The 27,092-nt window shown below is 44.2% G+C and overlaps 2 protein-coding genes across 31 annotated transcripts in view; one reads left to right on the top strand and one right to left on the bottom strand.

The window, feature by feature from the left end:
- LOC136476998 (uncharacterized) overlaps nt 1-6,740 on the bottom strand; it is a 34,498-nt gene extending 27,758 nt beyond the window's left edge. For 4 of the 30 annotated variants that reach the window (XR_010763824.1, XR_010763825.1, XM_066474992.1 and 1 more), the window contains exon 1: nt 6,067-6,740. Coding sequence is in view for 5 of the 30 variants with exons in the window: in XM_066474992.1 (XP_066331089.1) it covers nt 6,067-6,124 (58 nt within the window). In the remaining 25 variants the exon portion in view is untranslated. Of the gene's footprint in view, nt 1-2,934; nt 4,261-4,359; nt 4,413-4,490 lie in introns of those variants that run through there. The other 26 variants (XR_010763816.1, XM_066474994.1, XR_010763811.1 and 23 more) reach the window with 23 other exon arrangements.
- Nucleotides 6,741-7,831: 1,091 nt separating this feature from the next.
- LOC136472960 (carboxylesterase 1-like) lies at nt 7,832-9,510 on the top strand. The gene has a single exon (XM_066470661.1). It carries the CDS (start codon nt 7,906-7,908, stop codon nt 8,902-8,904), a length of 999 nt encoding a protein of 332 aa, XP_066326758.1. The 5' UTR covers nt 7,832-7,905; the 3' UTR covers nt 8,905-9,510.
- Nucleotides 9,511-27,092: the final 17,582 nt, after the last annotated feature.

Below are 27,092 nucleotides of genomic sequence, written 5' to 3'. Positions count from 1 at the left end.
GGTGCTCTTCTGGAATCAGGTATCTCTGTGTATACTCTGGAGTTGGCTATTGAGCGCTACTACTCGTTGAGCCAATTAACCCAAGTTGTCAAATTCTTGCTTTAGCAGCTTTTTTTCCACATTGACAGCATTCCTTGGACGGCTAAAGCAGCTAGCTGATCATCGGCCAAGCTCAATGAGAAACACAGATTCTTAGTCTCTCGGAATCTCTGAAGAAACTCAGTGCCGGATTCATTAGTCCTTTGTCTCATGGTTGTCAAATCGATTATTTTCTTCTCTCCAGTCCCAGTGTAAAAATATGTATGAAACTTCTTCTCTAGGTTGACCCAATTGGCAATGGAGTTGACTGGTAATGACGAGAACCAAGTGAAGGCCGGCCCTGACAGGGACAAGGAGATGAAACGAACTCGATGGGCATCCTCAACTGATGCTTCGCCCAATTGTGTAAGATACCGACTGACATGTTTTATTGTGCTTGTACCGTCTTGACTAGTGAACTTGGCGAACTCTGAGAGCCTGTAATTTGCAGGAAGAGCGACCAAATCATACCATTCTGGATATGGGTGTTTGTACGAAAAAGTCATTCCTTTTGGCTTTAGACCGAACTGATTCTTCATCATCTCGGTCACCTTGAGCAGCAACTCGTCAGCCTGTGGATTTGGATTTCTCAGTATTTGCTGACCCATCTGTGGATTGAAATCTCACATGCCTTGATATCCTAGATTTGGTATCATGTGGAGGGTGTTATAATCCGTGCCATAGTGATAGCCTTATGGAATCTCAATCTGTTGGGTCCTTTGTTAGCTTGCTTCTTGAAGTCTCTGATTATAGACATAAGGATCTATATCTCTATGGATCCTTTGAATTGATGGTGCTATCTTCTAAGCCGATGACGGTATGTGACCTGATGTGCCAAAATTGATCATCTGGTTTTGACTTTGCCCCGCCGGCTGTTGCACATGCTGTACTGATGGTCCAGGATTGTACTGTATCTGATTTGTAGCAGTATCGGGAGTTTGTTCAGATGAACCTTGAAGTGTTTGGACGTCACCATTACCAGCTGGCGCTGCTTTTTGATGACTGGTACCGACTTGATTAGTCCCTTGAGTCGACGGATCTAGAATATTATAACAAGTCGATCCAACCTGACCAACTGGAATTCCATGAATCGCCTCTTTCATGGCGTTGTGAAACGCGTCAACGAAAGCTTCATTGCGGCTTGATATGGCATCACGAACAGACTTGTCTATGGCTTCCATAAAGAAACGTCTGTCTTCAGCTTAGACCGTATCTGTCTGCCCATGTAGTAGAACTATTGGTAGTGGAAATTTCTGAATAATTATGTTGTCACGTGTTTTGGTGTAGGACAACAAACACTTCTTCTGAAATTCTTCCGTAGCTTTGTTGATGGTATCGTTATCTTCATCAGGCAGGTCTTCATAATGTACCATAAGGATGCTGTCGTTGTTGTGAACCGCCATGACGATTGTGGTGTCCCACCAGACGTGCCAGAAACGTGTGTCGACACAAAATTTTTGTCTTTGTGCCAAGGTCACACGTAGCAAGCCGGAAGGGTCCGCTCGATGAAGCAGATCCGTCTAGCTTCAGCGCAAGGGTGGTCGATCCTGCGCAATCCTCCCAAGACGTGCCAATCAATTTGACCCTGCAATTGATAAGGAGAGAAAGCTCATCAGTAATTAAGGGCGAAACGTGTCGGTTTTGCCAGACAGTCCCGAATGTGTGGCTCTGAGAGCCGATATGAGAGGTCTCAACATATTCGCAAGAATGAATCGGTTAAAGCTCATGGGGTTGTATAAGAAGAATCGGTTGTCATTCAGGATAAATGTTACTTAAGCAAATATTAATCAATAGCAATAAGATATCAACAGTGATTGGTTTGTACTGAGCCAATGATTATTAGTAACCGAACTCCTCTTTATATAAAGAAATAATTCAACATCACTTAACAATTTAATAAAGATAAATCTAATGAACATATTAGATCTCATCTATCGCCATGACCAGTGGGGCATGAGGTAGAATCATGCAGGCCGTAGAAACAACAAAAGACTCGACAACCCTAACTCATTACTAATATCAGTGGGGCATGAGGCAGAATCATGCAGGCCGTAATACAATAACAAGATCATGGGGCTAACATATCTTTCAACTTATCTCTACTTCGATGATCTCGTAATGTGAACAGTTCGTGAAAGCATTCGATATCGGCTAAACAGCCGATTCAGGCATAGCGCACAGTTAAGGTCATGCCTCCTCAGGAACGGGTCTACCAACCAACGATCCTCACTCCACGGTGCCAACAGTGGGGTGAGAGGTAGGATCCCACAGGCCGTGATGACGGGCCATGGAACGGTTTTCATTAACTAATAGATCTACTCGAGATCGAACATGCCTTAACCGCACGCTATGCACGATTAAGATTGACGCAAAACAACCGATAAAACACATAACTCACGTTTAAGATATAGATTAGATCAGTTTTAGATTAGCAAACGATGAGTTAAACAAGATATAAGACCGATCCAGATCAATCTCAATCGGACAGAGTGATATTGCTGTAATTAGCTAAACAATGAAAGCAATAAGCAATATCGGTAATTTAATGAATCTACCAAAGATTGTCATACTAAGGTAGAGCCGATAACTTGACCTTGATCTAATTCAAGCAGTGGGGTGTGAGGCAGAATCACACAGGCCATACTTGAATTAGACAAGAGTCGATAACTAGCCTATACCAGAGTCGTAGTGGGGGTCGACCGGATCGATGCAGCCATACGAACAGAGGTATAAACCATGGCGGTACTTACAGACAAGCAGTGGAGATCGACCGAATCGATGCAGCTGTACTTGCTGAAGAACTCGCCGAGATCTACTCTACTCCTACTCCTAAGGGGTGGCCGGAGCCGAAAAAAGTAATTGACTTGTATTTGATTGGTTGATGTCCTTTACAATAGCCGGGGTTTGGTATTTATACCCGGAGTCTAAAAACAAACCCTACTCGAGTATGACTCAATACAATCTTTGGCATAATTAAAACATTCCTAATTTAAGATAATTTGGACTCAAATCTTTCCCTTTTTATAGAGTCCAGCATGTTTCGTCTCAGCGCCGATCATAGCTTCTGTCGTTATCTGCTGGCGCTATCTGAAGAAAGCCGATTCTGACGTTGCATATGAATCAGCTGGTTTCGATATGCACGCAACTGATCCCCTGTTGTCATGATCTTGGGAGCTCCCGAGCTTCTGAGATCCTTTTTTCCAAATTCCGGTGTAAACACTATCCAGATCAATAGATCATACAGGAATCAAGCTTCATTGAAACTATATTGGTTTTCACCCATGAAGATCAGTGATATGTCAAATTTACTATATGGGCAGCTAAGGATTGAAGATGCTTGAAAAAATTCCAATCTGATAAAGATAGAACTTAACAACAAAATAAAAAAATTGTGATAGATGGTGATTGTCACAACCTGATGTTGCCAAGATGAAGGCTCGTATGCACTCTCTAAAACAATATAGGTAAAATATGACCATAAAATTACCATACTAACATGTCACAGGATTACAAAATACAGCAAAAATAATATGTGAAAACCATGGCCATACCAATTTGCTTATTGTAACACACAGACAGGCATGCCGCAGTGACCAGGTAATCTGAAACAATTTGGGGAAATTGATATTCAATCCAAGAGCAACGCACACAAAAATTGCCCATGATTGCTCAACAAAAAATGGAGTCCCAAATTTTGCCTTAGGAAGCATTAGCTCATTGTTGTTTTTATTTGTGAACCAAAATTATAATAAGTACTTCCAAATATTTAATATACGAAGTGTTTGTTTGCTGCAAGTAATATAACTCTGCAGTGAAGAATAAACTGTTGGATCTCGACTGCATTTGCATACACTGAATCAAGATAAAATAGTTTAACCGTGTGCTATACTATGAATATGCTTGTTTGTGGTGAATATATATATAGGAGTACTCTATATACAATGAAAAAATATCTCTGCTGCTTACTGAAGGTTCCCAAGTAAAGATTCTTGTTCTCTGCAAATCGTCCAATCCGTGGTTGCCATCTTCCATGTTGGTGATGTCTATAATTACAGAGAGTTGAAGTAAAACACCATTCACACCTTTTCAATCCACACATGCTTTTGCCTCCTCAATCCAAGTATATTCAAAGATATGGTGTAGTGTATATTGAGAGAGATATTTTGCAATCTTTGGAGTAATCTGCATTAAGCAGCGGCAACCCGAATCAGTAACAATCCAACATATCAATGTTTAACAACCATACCTAGTGGCACGAGAGATTGAGCGGCCAAAATTCACCTCTGCATACATTATGGTATGCTTGCCGGACGTTTTGCTTACCACACTTATGGCTGCCAAACCAAAAAAAACATGTTATACCTCTGCTCACTACTCAGTATATGTGTTATACAAAGAAAGAGATTTAACACCTTGCTGGCTCAACAATGGGCTTGTATTTTCCATATCTACATAAACAAACAAACGAATCGGACCTTGGAGCAACGAAAACAATCGAAGCTACACACTAACTAAATGAGCTTAGACAACTGACGAGGGATGAGAATTTCCCACCTGGCCTCGTGAGCCCCAGCCCAGTATACTGCTTAATCTGCAATTAAATGACATGCTTATTAGCTTCAATGGATGGATCTAGATAAAAATGGTTAATTAATGATCAAAATGATTAATTAAAGGCTAAGGCCTGTATACTGGAAACCAGACTAACATTTGTCATGGCTGAGTGCTCTAAAAAATGAACCTGACATTTTGGCGAAATCCAGGGATATGTCAATATAAGTTGTCCAGCATTTGGGAAACCATGTGCATGAAATATAGTTGGGCACGCTGCATAAGTGCGAAGTACAGGATCCCAAGCACTAAAAACGTCTATAAAATAATTTACCCATACACCACTGCAGCTACCTTTCAAAGCTTGTTGCACTGCACAGCGAAGTCAGATAATCTTAAAGTGAGATCATCTCTGTATTCCTAGCAGACTGTCTAACTGGTGTTCCACTCATAGTCTCTGTGTTATTCTCATCCTTATGATCTGAATCCTTAGAAGCATTATCATCAGACGCAAACTTCAGGGAACGAGGTTCTATGATTTCCTTTCCAGCTCTGCTTCCAGTTGCTTCATCGATGGCAGCACCTGCACCACCTTTGAAATCACAGTCTGCTGTTGTGCCATCCTCAAAGTTGAAAATGGGGAGGCATATATGATACGCACCTAGAGAACTGAAAGCAGAAGAAAACAAATGGGCAGGCAGCATATCTTGTTCCAACCCACCAGGCTTCAGAAAACACTATCTCCATATTTGACGACCAGGCAGTATATCTTGTGAAATTTTAGTGGCATGAAGCGAATTTGGAAGTATAGTAATTGCATTAATTGACAATTATAGTAATTGCTGTTATGCCATCCCAACTACAATATGGTCTAGACGACTATACATGATATTGAACCAAGCATGATCCGTGCTCAAGTAAGCAAGCAAGCTCTCTCTCTCTCTCTCTCTCTCTCTCTCTCAAAGAAAAAAAAACAAGCGCAGCGAGACAACACATTATCATTCAACCATACCTGAACTAACAATATGTGCACTCACAAGGCACCCGCAACAGACCGTATACCAAAGCAATGACAATCCGCTGAAATTCCCCAAAAGGTCTAAGTTAAAAAAAAAATCCCCAAAAGGTCCGAACTTTGCAAAAACCTATTACTGAACCAACTCGTAAGCAACAAACACTCCTAAATCATCAAGATAATAAACAATCTAAAGCCTTGAGCCAATCATAAAAAATATTTTAAATCACCAAACTGGTGCATAAACAAGAGATAACGTTAGTGGATCACGAATCATGAAGGCACCCGATCCCCAATTCAATCCACCCGATGGTCAGATCCCCATCAAAACAAACCATAACACAATCGAACCATGATCCTCCCATCAAATTTAACCGTGCAGGATTGGAATACAGCCGGGGACAAGGGGATCGGGTGTGTACCGTCATGTCGATGCCTGCCTGCAGGTCCGCCTCCGCCTGTCGCCGACGTCTGCCACATCGTGGCCCTACCGCGGGAGTTGCAAGGCAGCCGCAAGACTCACCTGGATCACACGTGCGATGGGCGATTGTGGCCACGGCGGGCGATGGCAAACGACGTAGGCGGGCAAGGGCAACGTTGTGGACACGGTGGAGCACTGCGGGAAGAGCTCGGCGGGGACGTTGGACTCAGATATGGCAGCGTAGTGCGGGGGAAAGTGGTTCCGGGAGAAGCAGAGCGGGCAGATCCAGTTCTTGGCGGCGAAGTCGACGCGAGAGAAGGGGTTGAGGAGCGCGGAGCAGGGAGGCTTGCAGCGGAGCAGAGGGTAAGGGAGCGGCGGCGGGGACGCCGCCGAGGGGTCCGGGACGCGAGCGGGCGAGATGGTGGCGGCGAGCGGCACGACGCAGCGGCTGGCCTCGACCTTTGACCGTGGCCACGTGTTCCAGGTAAGCCGCACGGCGTCAGGGCCATCCGGGTCGGCGACCGCGGCCGCAGCCGGAGCCGCGGAGGGGTCGGCGGCCGACATCAGGGTGCGGCGAGCGACGGGGCGGGCGGATCGGGGTAGAAGGAGGGAGGAGGTGGTGGTGCCCCCTGGACTCTGCACGTGCGACAAGCGAAGGCAGAGGGATGAAGTGAGCGAGGTATCGCACGGTCGTGCTCAAACGGACGAGCTAAAACAAAAGTCGCACAAAAAAAAATATCTACACTCTTTTTTTTAGTTGCAGAAGATAAGCTAACCACGAGAGATTGAGACAGAGGAGTGCTAGTTGGGCCGGACCAAACTGCAAGTGCAAACCAACCTCTCTGTGCAAATCGTGCAAACCAACTACGGGGGAGGGGTGGGAGGGGGATTTTGCAAAAGTGTGATTAGGAGCGGGCGTAATTACAATTTTGCAAATCCCCCTCTCCCCTGCAGTTGGTTTGCATGGTTTGCACGGAGAGGTTGGTTTGCACTTGATATGTTCCCAAAAAGTATTCAAACTTTCTTTGTTTAAATTTTTTGTTTGGAAAGTTGAGGTAATGGTGATGTCGTATACCCATGAGACAAAGGCAAACGGAGCCTCAAGGGTCAAGAAAGCAAAGGAACGCATGTGACGCTAACCTCCTTTTGCCATGCCACGGCCTATAGCCGTCGAAGACCAAATGGATCACATCACATTTCCTTGTCTCCTAGCACAGGGCACATCACATTTCCTCCTGAACCCAAACGGGGCCGGTACGTGACAAATGAGACGATCGATCAACAGCGAAGCCTGCCGGCAGACGTACACGCGCCTCCAAGGCAAAGAACTTCCAAGGCACCTACAGGTTGTCCCATCGGCCTCGGAGCATTTCTCCCGGTCCTATGGCCGGGCGCGCCCGTGCGGCTCGGACATATTCGGAGGCAGTCTTCAGCTCTACTCCCATGCCTGCGCTCGGACCGGATCTGGTGCCGGGCAAGGAGCCAAGGACGCAGGCGTCACGCCGCGGCTCGATCGGCGTCTCCGCTCGGCTCGGCTCGGCTGATGCTATAGCCTATAGCCTATGGCGGCTGGCGCGGCCACGTTTCCCATCGCGCCCGCGACAGTAAGCCTATGGCGGCTGGCGCGGCCACGTTTCCCACCGCGCCCGCGACGCATTTCCATCAGAAACTCCCCTGATTTTGACGCCACCCGCGCGACGCACGGCACCGGCGCAGCGCCCGCACCGCATTATATAACCGTGCCCCACAGTTCACCTCTGCAGCCACCATCGCGAGCCGCGACTCAAGGAAACAGAGCGAGACGAGCGTGTGAAGTCGTGAGGACTGAGGAGGAAGGACCATGGGCGACATCACCGACGCCGCTGCCGACGCCTCGGGCCCGCCGACGTTGACCAAGGAGACCAACCTGTTCATGCAAATCGTCGTCAACCCGGACGGCACGGTCACGCGCCCCGAGGTCCCGCTCGTCCCGGCCTCCGAAGTCGCCGGCGGCGTCATCTCCAGGGACGTGCCCCTCGACGCCTCCGCCGGCACGTACCTCCGCCTCTACCTTCCCTCCCCGTCCCCCGCGGCGCCGGCCGCCAGCGCCAGCAAGCTCCCCGTGGTCCTCTACTTCCACGGCGGGGGCTTCGTGATCCTCTCCCCGGCCACCGTCTTCTACCACGGCCACTGCGAGGCGATGGCGGCCGCGGTGCCCGCCATCGTGGCGTCCCTCGAGTACCGCCTGGCGCCGGAGCACCGCCTGCCCGCGGCGTACGAGGACGCCGCGGCGGCCGTGGCGTGGCTCCGCGACGGCGCGCCGGGGGACCCCTGGGTCGCGGCGCACGGGGACCTCTCCCGCTGCTTCCTCATGGGCAGCAGCTCGGGAGGCAACATGGCGTTCTTCGCAGCGCTCCGGACCGGGGGCCTCGACCTGGGACCCGCCACGGTGCGCGGCCTCTTGCTGCACCAGCCCTACCTCGGCGGCGTCGACCGGACGCCGTCGGAGGCCGGGTCCGTGGACGACGCCATGCTGCCGCTGGAGGCCAACGACAGGCTCTGGAGCCTCGCGCTGCCTCTGGGCGCCGACCGGGACCACGAGTTCTGCAACCCCGTCAAGGCCATGGCGCCCGGGGCCCTCGCCGGCCTGCCGCCGCGGTGCCTGGTGACCGGCAACTTGGACGACCCGCTCATCGACAGGCAGCGGGAGTTCGCTCGGTGGCTGCAGGACCACGGCGGCGCGGAGGTCGTTGTCAAGACGGACGTCGCGGGGTTCCACGCGTCGGAGCTGTTCGTGCCGGAGATCGCCGAGGTGCTGTTCGCCGCGATGCGCGAGTTCGTGTCCACCGGCGACGCTTGACCCGTCGAATTCTCGTCCCGGTGACCAGAAGCGAAGATGTGTTGCTGTTGCATCGGTCTGTGCATTGTGTGACCGTGCGCAATAAGCCAATAATTCTTGGCCATGTTGTAGTGTTGAATCTTGGCAACCTGGCACCGTTCTGGTTCATGCGAGTGGTTTGGAGTGCAGTTGTCCACAAAAAAATCGCTTTCATGGATCTTAGTGGACAATTCGTGTCATTACTTCTGTCAACAAAGATTTATTGGTCTCTGTATTAGGTGGTGCAAGTGGTAGGTAACTCTGAAATTCTGGAGCAGCCGTGCAGGACTGCAATCTGAACCCTGTTTATTTTTTTGGTGGAATTCTGTTATAGGTTCGGTAACCATGTCCATGTGCATGTTGTATTGTAGAACAGGACTGCAATCTGAACCCTGTTTATTTTTTTGGTGGAATTCTGTTATAGGTTCGGTAACCATGTCCATGTGCATGTTGTATTGTAGAAAAGCATTGCTACGTGTACAGCCATTTTAAGTATACTTTAGGGATTCAAAAATCTAAAAAAAGGCATCGGCCAAAGAACAATGGTAGGTGCCATTCATATATTGGGTTTACAACAAGCATAAATTATGGCAAAAAGGTAGTATTTTCCAAGATAAAAATGTCACTTCTCCTATACATCAGATGCATGATTTTTTTATTGTCGTTGAGAGCTTGAGACAACATGCAATTTTGTCATTGTTTAGCTATAGAAAAAAATATGAATTGTCCCTTGTGAGTTGTCTTTTAATTGTACTAGTTGATTATGTAGGACTGTTGTCTAAAATTTTCTAAAATTTCAAGCACCTGAAATATAACAACTCCCTAAAAATGTTGCTTCTTGAAAGTGAATGTGTTCGATATAGCTATGAAAGGGGACCGTGACATCTAAGAGGGGAGGTGAATTAGACAACTCAAAACTCTAACTCTAAACTATGACCTTTTTTTCTAACCTTAGCAAAACCTATGTCAAAAGATAAACTATCTAAGTGTGCAACTACGGTTTTGCTAGTGTGTTGCTATCTCTCCCGTAGAAAAAGTTATACAAACAATGTAAATGCGGAAGCTAAAGAGTAAGGGAGAGATATGCAAACTCCCGTCGACGACTCCGGTATTTTTACCGAGGTATTGAGAAGCGCGCAAGCTTCTCCCTAGTCCTCGTTGGAGCCCCTCGTAAGGAATCCCTTGCAAGGGCCAAGCTCTCGGTCGGGTAACTCCGTGGATAGTCCCGGGCCTTCTCCACGCACAAGTGGGTCTCCGGTGTGTCTTCCGGCAAGCCTCTCCCGGACCGCTCCCCGCCGTCTTCACAACCAAGCTTCCGTCCGAAACATCGCGGGCCTTGTTCCCACCGGTATACGGTGGCGGCCACACCACAAACGCGGTTAGTGTGATCTCGCAAGACTACAAGCCCCTCCGATATATAATAATGGTACGCGCAAGCACCGAGTGGTAAGAGGTATGCAAACCTCACTAAACACTAGGCCTAAACCTAGAGCAAGCGCATAAGCGGTGGTCTAATCAACTTAAGCACTTCGCAAAAGTACCTACGCTAATCACCTAATGAATCACTAAGCAATATGCAAGTGAAGATCACTAAAATGGTGTATCAATACCCTTGATATGTTTTCTCAGCTCCACTTCAATCAAATGGTCGGTTGGAGGGTCTATTTATAAGCCCCATTGAGAAAGTAGCCGTTGGGGACGAAACCCAACTTTCTGCTACTGACCGGACGCTGATCACGTCCTGACCGGACGCGTCCGGTCGTCCCGACCATTGGAGCGTGCGCGTTGATCGGACTTTGGGCTGAGTCCGGTCATCATTGATCGGACACGTCCGGTCGCGCTGGCGCCGCTCTGGAACCTCTCTGCACTCGATCAGACGTTGCAGTTCCTACGTCTAGTCGATCATCTACCGGCGTCCGGTCACTCACAATGGTCACTTGGTCTTCAGCGCGATCAACTGATCGGACACTGATGGCGTCCGGTCACATGCCACCGGACGCGTCCGGTTGCAACTACGCCACTCTGAAACCTCTCTAGAAATGATCGGACGCTACACTTCGTGCGTTCGGTCATCTAGTGTCGTTGCATCCGGTCATGCTAAACACATTACTGTGATGATGAATAGTGTCACCGGTGCGTCCAGTCACTGCTTCGCTTAGCGTCCGATCACTTCTGTCGGGCTCGTTTCTTCGCGATCTTGCGTTCGGCTTGGTTCTAATCTTCGTGCTTAGACTTTGCGTGACCTTGTATGTCTTATATGCATCTTCACATGTCTTTCTTAAGGTTTTGATCATTAGGTCATCACGTTACCTTCATCCAAGTCATGTTTTGTATCCTAATGAACTACAAAATAAAGACTTGTAAATTCATTAGTCTAATTTGGTTGTGTTGGTCATCAAACACCAAAATCAAAGTAAATGGGCCTAGGGTCCATTTTCCTTACAATCTCCCCCTTTTTGGTGATTGATGACAACACGACCAAAATAAGCAAATAATAAAAATTTTGGAATTAAAAAACTATTTACTTGCTAGGATGCAATGCAAAGGGCAAGGTTACATGATGCTAATAAGTACCACATGTAAATATCTTTGGAAACTTATCTTGCCCTTGCAAATGTCCCCATGTGGTATTATGGATTTAAGCCTCCCTCTAACTCCATAATCCACTATGAAAGGACCGTGACGCCTAAGAGGGGGGTTGAATTAGGCAACTTAAAAATTCTAACTCTAAACTATGGCCTCTTTTTCTAACCTTAGCAAAACCTATGCAAAAGATAAACTATCTAAATGTGCAACTACGATTTTGCTAGTGTGTTGCTATCTCTACCGCAAATGTAGTAAAGTAATCAATGTAAATGCGGAAGCTAAAGAGCAAGGTAGAGATTTGCAAACTCCCGTCGACGACTCCGGTATTTTTACCGAGGTATCGAGAAGCGCCCAAGCTTCCCCCTAGTCCTCGTTGGAGCCCCTCGCAAGGAATCCCTCGCAAGGGCCAAGCTTCTGGTCGGGTAACTCCGTGGATAGCCTCGGGCCTTCCCCACGTGCAAGTGGGTCTCCGACGTGCCTTCTGGCAAGCCTCTCCCGGATGCTCCCCGCCGTCTTCACTATCAAGCTTCCGGCCGAAACGCCACGGACCTTGTTCCCTCCAATACACGGTGGCGGCCACACCGCAAACGCGGTTGGTGTGATCTCGTAAGACTTCAAGCCCCTCCGATGTACAACAATGGTGCTCGCAAGCACCGGATGGTAAGAGGTATGCAAACCTCACTAAACACTAGGCCTAAACCTAGAGCAAGCGCATAAGCGGTGGTCTAATCAACCTAAGCACTTCGCAAAGCACCTACGCTAATCATCTGATGAAACACTAAGCACTATGCAAGTGGAGATCACTAAAATGGTGTATCAACACCCTTGGTATGTTTCCTCAGCTCCACACACCTCAAATGGCCGGTTGGGGGGTCTATTTATAAGCCCCACTGATAAAGTAGCCGTTGGGGACGAAATCCTGCTTTTCTGCTACTAACCGGACTCTGACCAGCGTCTTGTCAGCACTGACCGGACGCGTCCGGTCATGAAAACGGCTCTCTGGAACCTTACTGATATTGACCGAACTCTGGCACTCAGCGTCCTGTGCAGCGTCCGGTGCAGCGTCCTATGCATCGAAGCATCCAGTGCAGCGTCCTGTGCAGCGTCCGGTCACTGCTGTTGACTCTGCTGTTGCTTAATCAGAGCGTCCTGTGCAGCGTCCGGTGTATCGGAGCGTCCTATGTAGTGTCTTGTGTAGCGTCCGGTGCAGCGTCCTATGCATCGGAGCGTCCTGTGCAGCGTCCTGTGCCCTCTGTGAGTTCGTTTCTTCATGATCTTGCGTCTGGCTTGGTTCCTATCTTCGTGCTTGGACTTTGCTTGATATCTTGTGTCTTTTCTTGTGCTCCTAAGGTCTTGCTTATGGTGTTGATCATCGGATCATCACGTCGTCTTTGTCCAAGTCACGTCTTGCACCCTATTGAACTACAAAACAAACACTTGCAAATTCATTAGTCCAATTTGGTTGTGTTAGTCATCAAACACCAAAATCCAAAGTAAATGGGCCTAGGGTCCATTTTCCTTACAATCTTCCCTTTTTTGGTGATTGATGACAACACGACCAAAGCAAGCAAATAATAAATTTTTTGAAATTGAAAAACTATCTACTTGCTAGGATGCAATACAAGGGACAAGGTTATGTGATGCTAAAAGATACTATATACAAGATACTATATGCAACCTTATCTTGCCCTTGCAAATGTCCCCATGTGGCATTATGGATTTAAGCCTTGTTTCCTACAAGTTCTCCCCATTACTTAGACTAATCCATAATCCACTATCCTCCCTTTCTTGAACCATTACCACTTGTAGACCAATAGGTCCAATAAATAATGCTTGCTTTTGGTTCTCTAAATTCTGCCCCTTTGGAATCAAACATCGAAAAGGAAGACATTAGTAGCACAAGGGAGGATCAAACTTCATGATCCTTTGTATGTAGAGTGGAATAGATCACAAAGTTTGACTCTCACATTATATAGATTAAGCTCCCCCTAAATATATGCATACATATGATAGAAAGCAAAGTATATGCATAATTAGCACATTATTGCACAAGGGAATTTAATCTATGGAGAAAGTATATAAAAAACAAAATGAAATCAACATGATTATATTGGTTTAGAAATACCACATGTGGAAACCAAATTGATTTCTACCACTTTGCAATAGGTGGTGGATATTTGAAGTATGATGCTTAGCTCTAAGGACTCCATTTTCCTTGCAATGAGACTACTACACACATGATAAGCTTGAAAAGGTATTAGTCTCAAGGCATCCAACTTGTAGAGTAATCCTCCCCCTAAATTTGTGCACACAAGTGTAGAATACTTTGTAGGAATCATGCACATTGATTTTAGAATCAAAATACCACTTGAAAGATGACATCTCATGAATGTGAGAATCATTTTCAAAAATGATATTCGGGAGAGATTATCTACAATTTGGACTTTGGCACATATTAGATGAACAATTATAAGACAAGCTATGTGCCGTGCTCCTAGACAATTTTAAACCATGTAGGTTTGCTCCAAGGGTTAAAAATGAGACCGAGCAAGCCTACCATAAGATATACCTAATGTATGCATGACAAAAATATAAACATGCAAATGCAAACATAGGCATGAATAGTAACTAGTATTCTTAAGATATCAAATTGTAAGAAATACCAACTGAAAGAAGTACCAATTAAAGAGTAATAACATCTAGTTACCTAACACGAAAAGGGGAATTTGGGTCCATAGTATTCACTAACCCACTTGGCAATGATTTTGTCCATCATGATGCACCCCATGAAATACACCCATACTTTGCTAAGTCTCCAAATTCCCCGAAGTCCATTGGACTTCTCACTTCCCTTTCGGGATCCAAACATTCTTGGTGCTTTTCATGTTGGAAATGATTTCCTTCGGCACCCAAAAGCGTTTGACCCCATTGTTGGCTTGCTTGTTCACCTTGATGGCCACTATCTTGTTATTTTTCTTCTTCTTCAAGAGATAAGGTGTGGAGGCCTTCTTGTCCACCTTGTTGGTGTAGGTGTTGGGGAGCTTGCTTATTTGCTTTTTCTCTTTCTTCTTTGCTCTTCCCCTATTCTTCACCATGCACTCATAGGATTTGTGACCTTTCTTGTGGCACATGTAACAAACCACAGTTTATCCTTCATCAAGCTTCTTCACTCCCTTGGTGTTATCTTGATGAAGTTGGGTTTGCTTCGCCTTGCCTTTTACTTGAGTCAAGTCCTTGGTGAGGCGAGCTACTTCTTGCTTGAGTTGCTCATTCTCCTTTGCAACCTCTTGTGTGCATGTATCTACAACAACTTTCTCAACACAAACTTGGTTGCACAAAGGTGAGTCTAAACATAAATCATTACAAGAAATAGAGGCATCCTTTTTAGACAAGTTAAAGATAGAACTTTTCTTTATAGATGCCTTGGTGGGGGTTGAGCTAACGGCTTCAAGATTGGTAACTTTATTAGTTAGCTCATCACAATGTTTGCACATGGTTTCCATTTTAGCAGGCAAACTATTATATGCTTCTTGTGAGCTAGCTAACTTTTCTTTTAATTTTTCATTTTTCTTTACAAGTTGCTCATCATTGATTGTGCATGCATTTGTTGTTGCACTAGCCTCAAGTTTCTTAATTTTAGTAGATAGTTCAACATTGAGATTAGCAAAGTTCTCATAATGTTCAAGCAAGGTTTTGTATGCTTTTTGTGAACTATCTAGCTTTTCTTTTAAACTCTTGAGCTTCTTTTGTTGACTAATGCAAGCTTTAGCATAATTAAGATTTTCTTGCACAATTTCATGATAAGAAGGCATGTCATCATCACTATCACACTCACTAGAGGAAGAGCTTTCGTTACCTCGTGCCATAAGGCACACACGAGAAGAGCTTGATGATGAGTGCTTGCGGCCTCGCCTCTTGTGATGGGGTTCTTCTTCACTTGAAGAATCATCCCATGACCTTATTGATATGAGAGCTTGATTCTTGCATGCCTTCTTCTTTGTCTTGGGTGTGGGCTCCTTTGGACAAACTTCCACAAAGTGCCCCAACTCGCCGCATCCATAACATCCTCTCTTTCTTTGCTCATTTCTTTGATTTGTGAAAATGAAATCTTGGATTTGGATGGGCACACCCTTGATATTTAGCCTTTGGATCATCTTCTCCACTTTGTTGATAAGTTTGATTGATTCTTCATCAAGGTCGGAGGTGGAGGAGGAAGATTGATCATCATCACTTAAATCTTCATCATCATCATCATCATCATCATCGTCATCTTCTTATTCATCTTCACTTGAGGAGCTTGAGCTTGAGCTTGTCTCAACTTGCTTGCCATTCATCTTCTTTTTCTCGCTACATGCGAGAGCCTTGCCTTTGCTTGATGAAGAGGCTTCTTCTTGACCCATCTTACGTGACATTTCAAATGCCACTAACTTGCCAATGACTATGCCCAGGGTCATGTTGCTCAAGTCCTCCATGTTATGAAAGATGGTGATGATGCTTGCATATTTCTTTTGTGGTAGTACGGAGATGATCTTCCTCACGATGTCTGCATCATCTAGCTTTAATAATCCTATAGAATGGAGCTCATTGATAATTAGATTCAAACGAGAATACATATCACGAACAAGCTCATCATCATTCATAGTAAAGGAATCATAGTTTTGCTTTGCTAGACAATGTTTTTGCTCATGGACATTGCTTGTGCTGTCATGGAGCTCTTGGAATTTTAATCAAATTTCATGTGCCATATTTAAAGTGAATACTTGGTTAAAAACATCCATACTAAGTGATTCAAACAAGCAATTTTTAGCTCTAGCATTGAAGTGCATTTCTTTTTCATCACTCTTTGTGGGTTTTTTGGGATTCTTGATGGGTTTCATCCCGTCATGAGTGACTCTCCATACACCCAAATCAACCGTCTCAAGGTGACAAGCCATTCTAGCTTTATAGTACAGGAAGTTAGTGCCATCAAAGTGCGGAGGCCTAGTGGTATCCATCCCAACCACTCTAAATAGTGTCGGCTCAATGGTGGTTAAGTCAAAGGTCCAAATTGAGCCAACCGGCTCTGATACCAATTGAAGGGACCATGACGCCTAAGAGGGGGGGGTGAATTAGGCAACTTAAAAATTTTAACTCTAAACTATGGCCTCTTTTTCTAACCTTAACAAAACCTATGCAAAAGATAAACTATCTAAATGTGCAACTACGGTTTACTAGTGTGTTGCTATCTCTACCACAAATGTAGTAAAGTAATCAATGTAAATGCGGAAGCTAAAGAGCAAGGTAGAGATATGCAAACTCTCGTCGATGACTCCGGTATTTTTACCGAGGTATCGAGAAGCGTGCAAGCTTCTCCCTAGTCCTCGTTGGAGCCCCTCGTAAGGAATCTCTCGCAAGGGCCAAGCTCTCAGTCGGGTAACTCCGTGGATAGCCTCGGGCCTTCCCCATGCGCAAGTGGGTCTTCGACGTGCCTTCCGGCAAGCCTCTCTCGGATGCTCTCCGCCATCTTCACTATCAAGCTTCCGGCCAAAACGCCGTGGGCCTTGTTCCCTCCAATACACGGTGGCGGCCACACCACAAACGCGGTTGGTGTGATCTTGCAAGACTTCAAGCCCCTCCGACGTACAACAATGATGCTCGCAAGCACCGGGTGGTAGGAGGTATATGCAAACCTCACTAAGCACTAGGCCTAAACCTAGAGCAAGCACATAAGCGGTGGTCTAATCAACCTAAGCACTTCGCAAAGCACCTACGCTAATCACCTGATGAAACACTAAGCACTATGCAAGTGGAGGTCACTAAAATGGTGTATCAACACCCTTGGTATGTTTCTTCAGCTCTACACACCTTAAATGGCCGGTTGGGGGATCTATTTATAAGCCCCACTGATAAAGTAGCCATTGGGGACGAAATCTCGCTTTTCTGCTACTGAACGGACTCTGACCAGCGTCCTGTCAGCACTGACCGGACGCGTCCGGTCATGAAAACAGCTCTCTGGAACCTTACTGATGTTGACCGAACTCTGGCACTCAGCGTCCTGTGTAGCGTCCGGTGCAGCGTCCTGTGCATCGAAGCGTCCGGTGCAGTGTCCGGTCGCTGCTGTTGACTCTGCTGTTGCTTGATCGAAGCGTCCTGTGCAACGTCCTGTGCAGTGTCCAGTGCATCGGAGCGTCCTGTGCAGCATCCTGTGCAGCGTCCGGTGCATCGGAGCGTCATGTGCCCTCTGTGAGTTCGTTTCTTCGCGATCTTGCATCCGACTTGATTCCTATCTTCGTGCTTGGACTTTTCTTGATATCTTGTGTCTTTTCTTGTGCTCCTAAGGTCTTGCTTATGGTGTTGATCATCGGATCATCACGTCGCCTTTGTCCAAGTCATGTCTTGCACCCTATTGAACTACAAAACAAACACTTGTAAATTCATTAGTCCAATTTGGTTGTGTTAGTCATCAAACACCAAAATCCAAAGTAAATGGGCCTAGGGTCTATTTTCCTTACACACTATTCTCCCTTTCTTGGACCATTACCACTTATAAATTATTATGATCGGGCTTGCTTTTGGTCCTATAAATTCTCCCCCTTTGGAATCAAGCACCCGAAAAAAAGATATTAGTAGCACAAGGGAGGGTCAAACTTTGTGATCCTTTGTATGTAGAGTGAAATAGGTCACAAAATTTGACTCTCACATTATATAGACTAAGCTCCCCCTAAATATATGCATACATATGATGGAGAATCAAGTTTATGCATAATTGGTAAATTAATGCTCAAAGAAGTTTAATCTATATAATGCATGGAGAAAGCATATAAATACCAAAATGAAATCAACATGATGATATCAGTTTAGAAATACCACATGTGAAAACCAGTTTGATTTGTACCACTTTGCAATAGGTGGTGGATATTTGAAGTATGATGCTTAACTCCGGGGACTCTATTTTCCTTGCAATGAGACTACTGCACACATGATAAACTTGAAAAGGTGTTAGTCTCAAAGCATCCAACTTGTAGAGTAACCTCTCCCTAAATTTGTGCACACAAGTATGGAATACTTGTAGGAGACATGCACATTGATTTTAGAATCAAAAGTACCACTTGAAAGATGACATCACATGAATGTGAGAATCATTTTCGAAAGTGATATTTAGGATAAATTATCTACAATTTGGACTTTAGCACATATTAGATGAACAATTGTAAAACAAGCTATGTGTCGTGCTCCTAAACAATTTAAACCATAGATTTGCTCCAAGGGTTAAGAGTGAAACCGAGCAAGCCTACCATAAGATATATCTAGTGTATGCAAGACAAAACATTAAACATGCAAATGCAAATATAGGCATAAAAAGGAACTAGATGCTAATTGAAATTGCAAGAAATTAAATCTAGTTACCTAACATGGGGAGGGGAATTTGGTTCCATAGTATTCACTAACCCACTTGGCAATTGACATGATCCAATGTGATGCACCCCATGAAATGCACCCAAAACTATACCAAGTCTCCAAATTTCTCGTAGTCCATCGGACTTCTCACTTCCCTTTTGGGATCCAAACCTTCTTAGTGTTCTTCATATTTGAAATGATCTCTTTTGGCATCCAAAAGCATTTGACCCCATTGTTGGCTTGCTTGTTCACCTTAATGGCCAACACCTTGTCATTTTTCTTCTTCTTTAACAAGTATGGTGTGGAGGCCTTCTTGTCCACCTTGTTGGTGTAGGTGTTGGAGAGCTTGCTTGTATCCTTTTTATTTTTCTCTTTCTTCTTAACTCCTCCCCCATTCTTCACCTTGCACTCATAGGACTTGTGGCCTTTCTTGTGGCATACGTAGCAAACCACATTTTGTCCTTCATCAAGCTTCTTCATTCCCTTGACGATGTTATCTTGACGAAGTTGAGCTTGCTCCGTTTTGCCTTTCACTTGAGTCAAGTCCTTGGTGAGATGAGCCACTTCTTGCTTGAGTCACTCATTTTCCTTTGCGACCTCTTGTGTGCATGTTTCTATAATAATTTTCTCAACACAAACTTAGTTGCACAAGGGTGAGTCTAAACATAAATTATTACAAGAAGTAGAGGCATCCTTTTTAGGCATGTAAAAAATAGAACCTTCCTTTTTAGGTGCCTCGGTGGGGTAGTACCGACGGCTTCAAGATTTGAAACTTTATTAGTTACCTCATCACAATGTTTGCACATAGTTTTCATTTTAGAAAGCAAACTTTTATAAGCATCTTGTGAGCTAGCTGACTTTTTCTTTAATTTTTCATTTTTCTTTACAAGTTGCTCATCATTGATTGTGCATGCACTTGTTGCACTAGCCTCAAGTTGCTCAATTTTAGTAGATAACTCCATATTAAGATTGGCAGAAGTTTCATACTGTTCAAGCAAAGTAGCATAAGCTTGTTGTGAGCTATCTAGTTTTTTTTAAATTTTTCAAGCTTCTTTTGTTGACTAGTGGAAACTTTAGCAAAGTTAAGATTTTCTTGCACAATTTTATCATAAAGAAGGTAGCTCATCATCACTATCACTACCATTATCACTATCACTAGGGATAGACTTTTTGTTACCTCGTGCCATAAGGCACACACGTGAGGTGCTTGATGATGAGTGCTTGTGCCCTCGTCTCTTGTGATGGTCTACTTCTTCACTTGAAGATCATCCCATGACCTTATTGATGTGAGGGCTTTGTCCTTGCACACCTTCTTCTTTGTCTTGGGTATGGGCTTGTTTGGACAAACTTTCATAAAGTGCCCCAACTCACCGCATCCTTTCTTTCTTTGCTCATTTCTTTGATTGGTGAAGATGAAATCTTGAGTTTGGATGGGCACACCCTTGACATTGAGCCTTTGGATCATCTTCTACACCTTGTTGATAAGTTTCATTGATTCTTCATCAAGGTCGGAGGTGGAGGAGGAAGATTGATCATCATCACTTGAATCTTCATCATCATCATCATTATCATCATCATCTTCTTCATCTTCACTTGAGGAGCTTGAGCTTGAGCATGTCTCAACTCGTTTGCCCTTCATCTTCTTTTTCTCACTACATGCGAGAGCTTTGCCTTTGCTTGATGAAGAGGCTTCTTCTTGACCCATCTTGCGTGACATGCCAAATGCCACTATCTTGCCAATGACTATGGTTGGGGTCATGGTGCTCAAATCCTTCATATTGTGAAGGATGGTGATGATGCTTGCATATTTCTTTTGTGGTAGCATGGAGATGATCTTTCTCATGATGTCCGCTTCATCTAGCTTTGTTAATCCTATTGAATGGAGCTCATTGATAATTAGATTCAAATGAGAATACACATCACGAACAAGCTCATTATCATTCATTTGAAAGGAATCATAATTTTGTTTAGCTAGATAATGTTTTTGCTCACGGACATTAGTTGTGCCATCATGGAGCTCTTAGAGTTTTAACCAAATTTCATGTGTCGTATTTAAAGTGGATACTTGGTTAAACACATCCATGCTAAAAGATTCAAACAAGCAATTTTTAGCTCTAGCATTGAAGTGAATTTCTTTTTCTTCACTCTTTGTGGGTTTATCAGGATTCTTAATGGGTTTTATCTTGTCACGAGTGACTCTTCAAACACCCAAATCTACCACCTCAAGGTGACAAGCCATTCTAGCTTTATAGTTGGGGAAGTTAGTGCCGTCAAAGTGCGGAGGCCTAGAGGTATCCATCCCAACCACTCTAATTAGCATCGGCTCAACGGCGGTGAAGCCAAAGGTCCAAATTGAGCCAACCGGCTCTGATACCAATTGAAAGGGGACTGTGGTGCCTAAGAGAGGGGGGGGGGGGGGTGAATTAGGCAACTTAAAACTCTAACTCTAAACTGTGGTCTCTTTTTCTAACCTTAGCAAAACCTATGCAAAAAGATAAACTATCTAAGTGTGCAATTTCGGTTTTGCTAGTGTGTTGCTATCTCTACCGCAAAAGGAGTTATTCAAACAATGTAAATGCGAAAGCTAAAGAGTAAGGTAGAGATACGCAAACTCCCGTCGACGACTCCGGTATTTTTACCGAGGTATCAAGAAGCGCGCAAGCTTTCCCCTAGTTCTTGTTGGAGACCCTCGCAAGGAATCCCTCGCAAGGGCCAAGCTCCCGGATGGGTAACTCTATGGATAGCCTCAGGCCTTCCCCACGCGCAAGTGGGTCTCCAGTGTGCCTTTCGACAAGCCTCTCCCGGACTGCTCCCCGCCGTCTTCACTATCAAGCTTTCGGTCGAAACGCCGCGGTCCTTGTTCCCTACGGTACACGGTGGCGGCCACACCACAAACGTGATTAGTTGAAAGACTACAAGCTCCTCTGATGTACAACAATGGTGTGCGCAAGCACCGAGTGGTAAGAGGTATGCAAACCTCACTAAACACTAGGCCTAAACCTAGAGCAAGCGCATAAACGGTGGTCTAATTAACCTAAGCACTTCGCAAAGCACCTATGTTAATCACCTAATGAATCACTAAGCACTATACAAGTAGAGATCACTAAAATGGTGTATCAACACCCTTGGTATGTTTCCTCAGCTCCACTTCACTCAAATGGTCGGTTGGGGGATCTATTTATAAGCCCCACAGAGAAAGTAGCTGTTGGGAATGAAACCCAGCTTTCTGCTACTGACCGGACGCATATCACGTCCTGACCGGACGTGTCCGGTCGTCCCGACCGTTGGAGCGTGCGCGTTGATCGGACTCTGGGCTGAGTCCGGTCATCATCGATCGGACGCGTCCGGTTGCGCTGGCGCCGCTCTGGAACCTCTCTGGACTCGATCGGACGCTGCAGTTCCTGCGTTCGGTTAATCATCCGCCGGCGTCTGGTCACTCACAACAGTCACTTGGTCTTCGGCGCGATCAACTGATCGGACGCTGATGGCGTCCGGTCACATGCTACCGGACGCGTCCGGTCGCAACTGCGCCGCTTTGAAACCTCTCTGGAAACGATCGAACGCTGCACTTCGTGCGTCCGGTCGTCCAGTGCTGCTGCGTCCGGTCACGCTGAACATATTACCAAGACGATAAATAGTGTCATCGGTGCGTCCGGTCAGTGCTTCGCTCAGCGTCCGATCAGCGCCTGGGCACTTCTGTCGAACTCGTTTCTTCACGATCTTGCGTCCGGCTTGGTTCCAATCTTCGTGCTTGGACTTTGCGTGATATTATATGTCTTCTATGCATCTACACATGCCTTTCTTGAGGTGTTAATCATCGGATCATCACGTCGCCTTCGTCCAAGTCACGTTTTGCATCCTAATGAACTACAAAATAAACACTTGCAAATTCATTAGTCCAATTTGGTTGTGTTGGTTATCAAACTCCAATATCCAAAGTAAATGGGCCTAGGATCCATTTTTCTTACAAGCTACAGACTTGGTATTCGCATTGAGGTATCAATTTTCTGGTCGTGAGCAAACAATTATATTAGGTCGGGGTTTCATGTCCCTCTTTCTAGGACTTTCAGGTGTTGAAAACAGTGTAAATTAAGTTCTATCCCCTTGAAATCCATTTCATCCATCGAAACTGTTACCATCTTTCTCTTCATTTATACTATGTTATGTTAGCTTATTTAATGCCAATGAAACTCTTATAAAACTACCATTAAGACCAACCTTACTCTCCATCTCTAAATAAATCAATGCTGAGTTATCTTAAATCAAACATTTTTATGTTTGATTTAATTTATGGAAAAGAACACAATTATTTTTGATACTAAATGAGTATATTATGAAAATATATTTTGATATCATAAATCATGGCGCTATTTTCTATAAATTTAGTTAAACTTAAAAATGTCTGACTCACAAGTTCAGGAATTGATTTATTCAGGAATGGAGGGAGCGAGAGGTAATGACATTTATGGTATCACATTCAAGGTAATGACATTTATGGTATCACACTCAAGACTGCACCAGATTAAGCCACGTTCGAATGTTCAATGTGTTGAAATAGAGACATACTCTCTCTCTCCCTGAATAAATAAATTCCTGGAGTTGTCTTAAGTCGAACTTTTTAAACTTTGACCGAATTTGTAGAAAAAAAAACATCAAGATTTATGATATCAGACTTGTATGATTAGATGTACCATAAAATATATCTTCATAATATGCTAATTTTATGTCATAGATGTTGTTACTATTTTCTATAAAGTTAGTTAGTTTGAATGATACGGATTCTATGAATTGATTTATTTGGGGACAGAGAGAGTATATTGTTGAGACATAGAGAGACAGGACAGGTACTCTAAATTATTGTTCAGGGCTCCTGATACCGATTGGTTGTTTAGCGCTGACCACTGAATGTCTCGGACACTCTTATCACCTATGGTAACTAAACCACAATTTTCAGTCACATACTTGCATACTGCACCAGATTAAGCTAGTACGTTCGATATCTTGAAATAGGGACATATATTCAGCATGTTCGTTTGGCTATGGCTTATCGTAAACGATCGTAAATTTCCAGCCGGAACATTATTTTTCTTTCATATAAACCAGCCAGCAGTACTTCTTCACGAACCAGCAACGATACGAACCAGCCAACCGACTGATTGTTGAGACAGAAAGAGACTTGACAGGTACTCTAAATTGTTGTTCAGCCTCCTGATCTCGATTGGTTGTTTAGCGCTGACCACTGAATGTCTCTGACACTCTTATCACCTGTGGATAACTAAGCCACAATTTCAGTCACATGCTTGCATGCTATTCTAACCGAGTGTATGATGCAGCCCGGATGCACACCGCGACACTGCTACAGACAGTCGACAGATCAAGTGGACCAGGGCTGTTTCAGCAGTAGCAGAAGAACAAAACAAAAAAACCTATAAAGCCACGTCTCATCTGTGCTCTCCATCCAGTTCATTATCTCCAGTGAGCCAGATAAAGAGGCGCGTGATATCTCGTTTCTCGCGTGCATATATGCATCATCATGTCATTATCCTGGTCCAGTACAATTTGACATTCGTTAATCTATGAATCGGTGACCTGTCTGATATGATGTCTCAGCTTTCAGCAGCGTCACCTTGGCTGCTACCAGCTGGAGATGGAGTCAACTGGAACGAAGAAAAGACCCTCCTTGGTTATGGGCCGGTTTGGCACACCTCAGCTTCACCATTTGACATTCATTAATGTATCAATAGATGTCCTGTCTGATGTCACAGCAGCGTCCGGACCTGTTCGGCTGGTATTAAAGTCGGCTGAAGCTGATTTGTTGTGAGAGAAAAATACTGTATATTCTAGCTGATAAGTCGGCTAATAAGTTCAAGCGAACAGGCCTGGCTGCTACGGCCTATCAGCTGGAGTTGGAGTCAACTGGAACCGAGAAAACACCCTCGGATTCCTTGCCTTCGTTAATCACCCAGCAAAATCATGATTTTTCTTGTTCTTCTTGTTTAATGTCCATATCTCTGCCTCTGCGGATTGGACAATGGTGAGACCGAGACAGCGGGAGACGAAGAAAAGAAAAAGAAAGAAACCGTGACGGGCTTTGGCTTTGAACAAAAAAAAAAGGGGAAACTGTGACGGGCTTTGAATAAGAAATGGCTGATGAGTCCTCTTCACTTCTGCCAGTGGACCGCGCTGTGCAGTTTCAGCCCGGCCCAATAAGTTTTTCAACAGTCCGTGCGCACAATATCGGGCCGAACTCCAGCTGCTGTGGGACGAGTAGATTGGGCCGTGGCATACTTGCAGATTTGCAAAGAAAAGTCCTGTCCACCTCTCAACTATCGTAGTGATGTGATTTTCCTCGTCGAATTGTAAAACCGAACATCTTATACACTCTCTCAACTCTCAAAACCATTTAAATTACCTCCCTATCCTGGTTAGTAATAGTTTGCAAGGTAGTTTCACCCTTATTTTAGTTTTAAAAAATTCAGTAAATACACTCCCATGAGGAAAGTGTATAGGCTTCTAAGAATTCTGAAAACAAAATCCTAGATATATATTTGGACACAGAAAACCAGAATAAAATATTTAGAGCTTGTGAAAATATCTCTAGAAGCTTCTAAAATTTTTATTTAGCTCTAGGAAAATGAGAAAATATGCAAAAAAAAAGAAATTTCCCAAAAACATTCTAATCGATGTCCACATGTGTTTTTAAATTTTTTCTGCAACAAAAATGAGAGGCAACCAACAAGAATGAAACATAATTTAATGTTGAATGCACTCATCTTACGCATTGATGCTGATTAAATCTCATATTTTTGTTATCGAAAGTTTTCGAAATGTGTTTAGCCATCAATTAGAATGTTTTGGGAATTTTTCATATTTTTTCTGATATTGTGCACATTTTCCCTAGCTTTTAGAGATGATTCCGCGAGCTCTGAAAACTTTATTTGGGTTTGCCGTGTCCCAATATAATCTCTAGGATGTTCCCATAACTATTAAAATTTTAGAGACATTTCATGTGCTCTAAATATTTTATTAGGTACTTTATTAGAAAAACTTTAAAACTAGAAAACATAGAATCGCATTGAAAACCACTTCTAACCCGGGCAACGTGGTGTTTAAATGGTTGTGAGAGTTGAGAGGGTAAGATGCCTAGGTCTAGAGTTTGAGGAGGAAAATCAGACTACGAAGATATTTCAGGGAGGTATAAAAGGAGCTTTTTCCATTGAAAACTCGACCTATGTCCTCCTCATAACTATGTGTTTGGACATTTGGCCTAACACTAAGTGTCCTCCGTAATAAGAAACAGATTTTAGGGAGGAATGCGGATCTTTTGGAAAGAGAAAGCTTTATTACAGTCATTACAAAAGAAACAGTATTAAGAAAAATAGAAAATGAAGAAAGAAGAGGATATAGTATGCTCTAAGCAACATGGAATCTTAGACTCAGATACAAGTATACAACTCAAAACTAGCAATCAACATACTTTCCCTCTACACAGGCATTTTTTGAGTGGTTCCTTCTGTTATGTGGCGGTATGAATTATTTGATGATGTGATACAAGTAGCTTGTTTGCTCACTGTGTCTATATTTCTAAGAAGGAAGAAGTCTATTTTTTGGCAATTGAACTATTACATGAGTGCAATATTGGACACCAAACTTCAAAACCATCTTTGACAATCGAACTATTAAAACTGGACAACTTTAGACATAAGGCTGGTTTGAAAGTTGGTTTTGCCTATGTATTTTTTGCAAAGTAATAAATATATTATTAAATATCTAAAACAATAACTATTCATTTTAAATAAAAATGAAATTGGTACTATTTTTTCTAAAAAGCTAGTCTATCTATTGGTGCTATATTTAGGTTTATTTGAGTCGGTGCAGAAAGTGACCAACACGTAAATATTTGTAGTTTTGCCATATGTTGTGATCGGACGTGGCATAGCACTCGATGACACAGAGTTTATACTGGTTCAGGCAACGTGCCCTACGTCCAGTTTAAGTCGATTGGTGACTTTATTCCTAAGCCCAGGTGCTCGAAGTTTGCCGTGGGGTTACAAACGGAAGGGAGTAAGATGGGGGGGGTACAAGAGGTCCGGTCGGACTTTGATCTGAAGGGCCAAGAGTGACAGGAGCTCCGCTATGTACTAAGTGTTCGAGCGTGCGCTCTATGTAGCTTTAGAGTGTCTAATGCTAGCAGAGGGTGAATCGAT

This window comes from Miscanthus floridulus, chromosome 8, assembly GCF_019320115.1.
Source record: "Miscanthus floridulus cultivar M001 chromosome 8, ASM1932011v1, whole genome shotgun sequence".
Taxonomy (NCBI): domain Eukaryota; kingdom Viridiplantae; phylum Streptophyta; class Magnoliopsida; order Poales; family Poaceae; genus Miscanthus; species Miscanthus floridulus.
The sequence above is the reverse complement of the archived record's forward strand: the minus strand, read 5'-3'. Positions and strand labels throughout refer to the sequence as shown.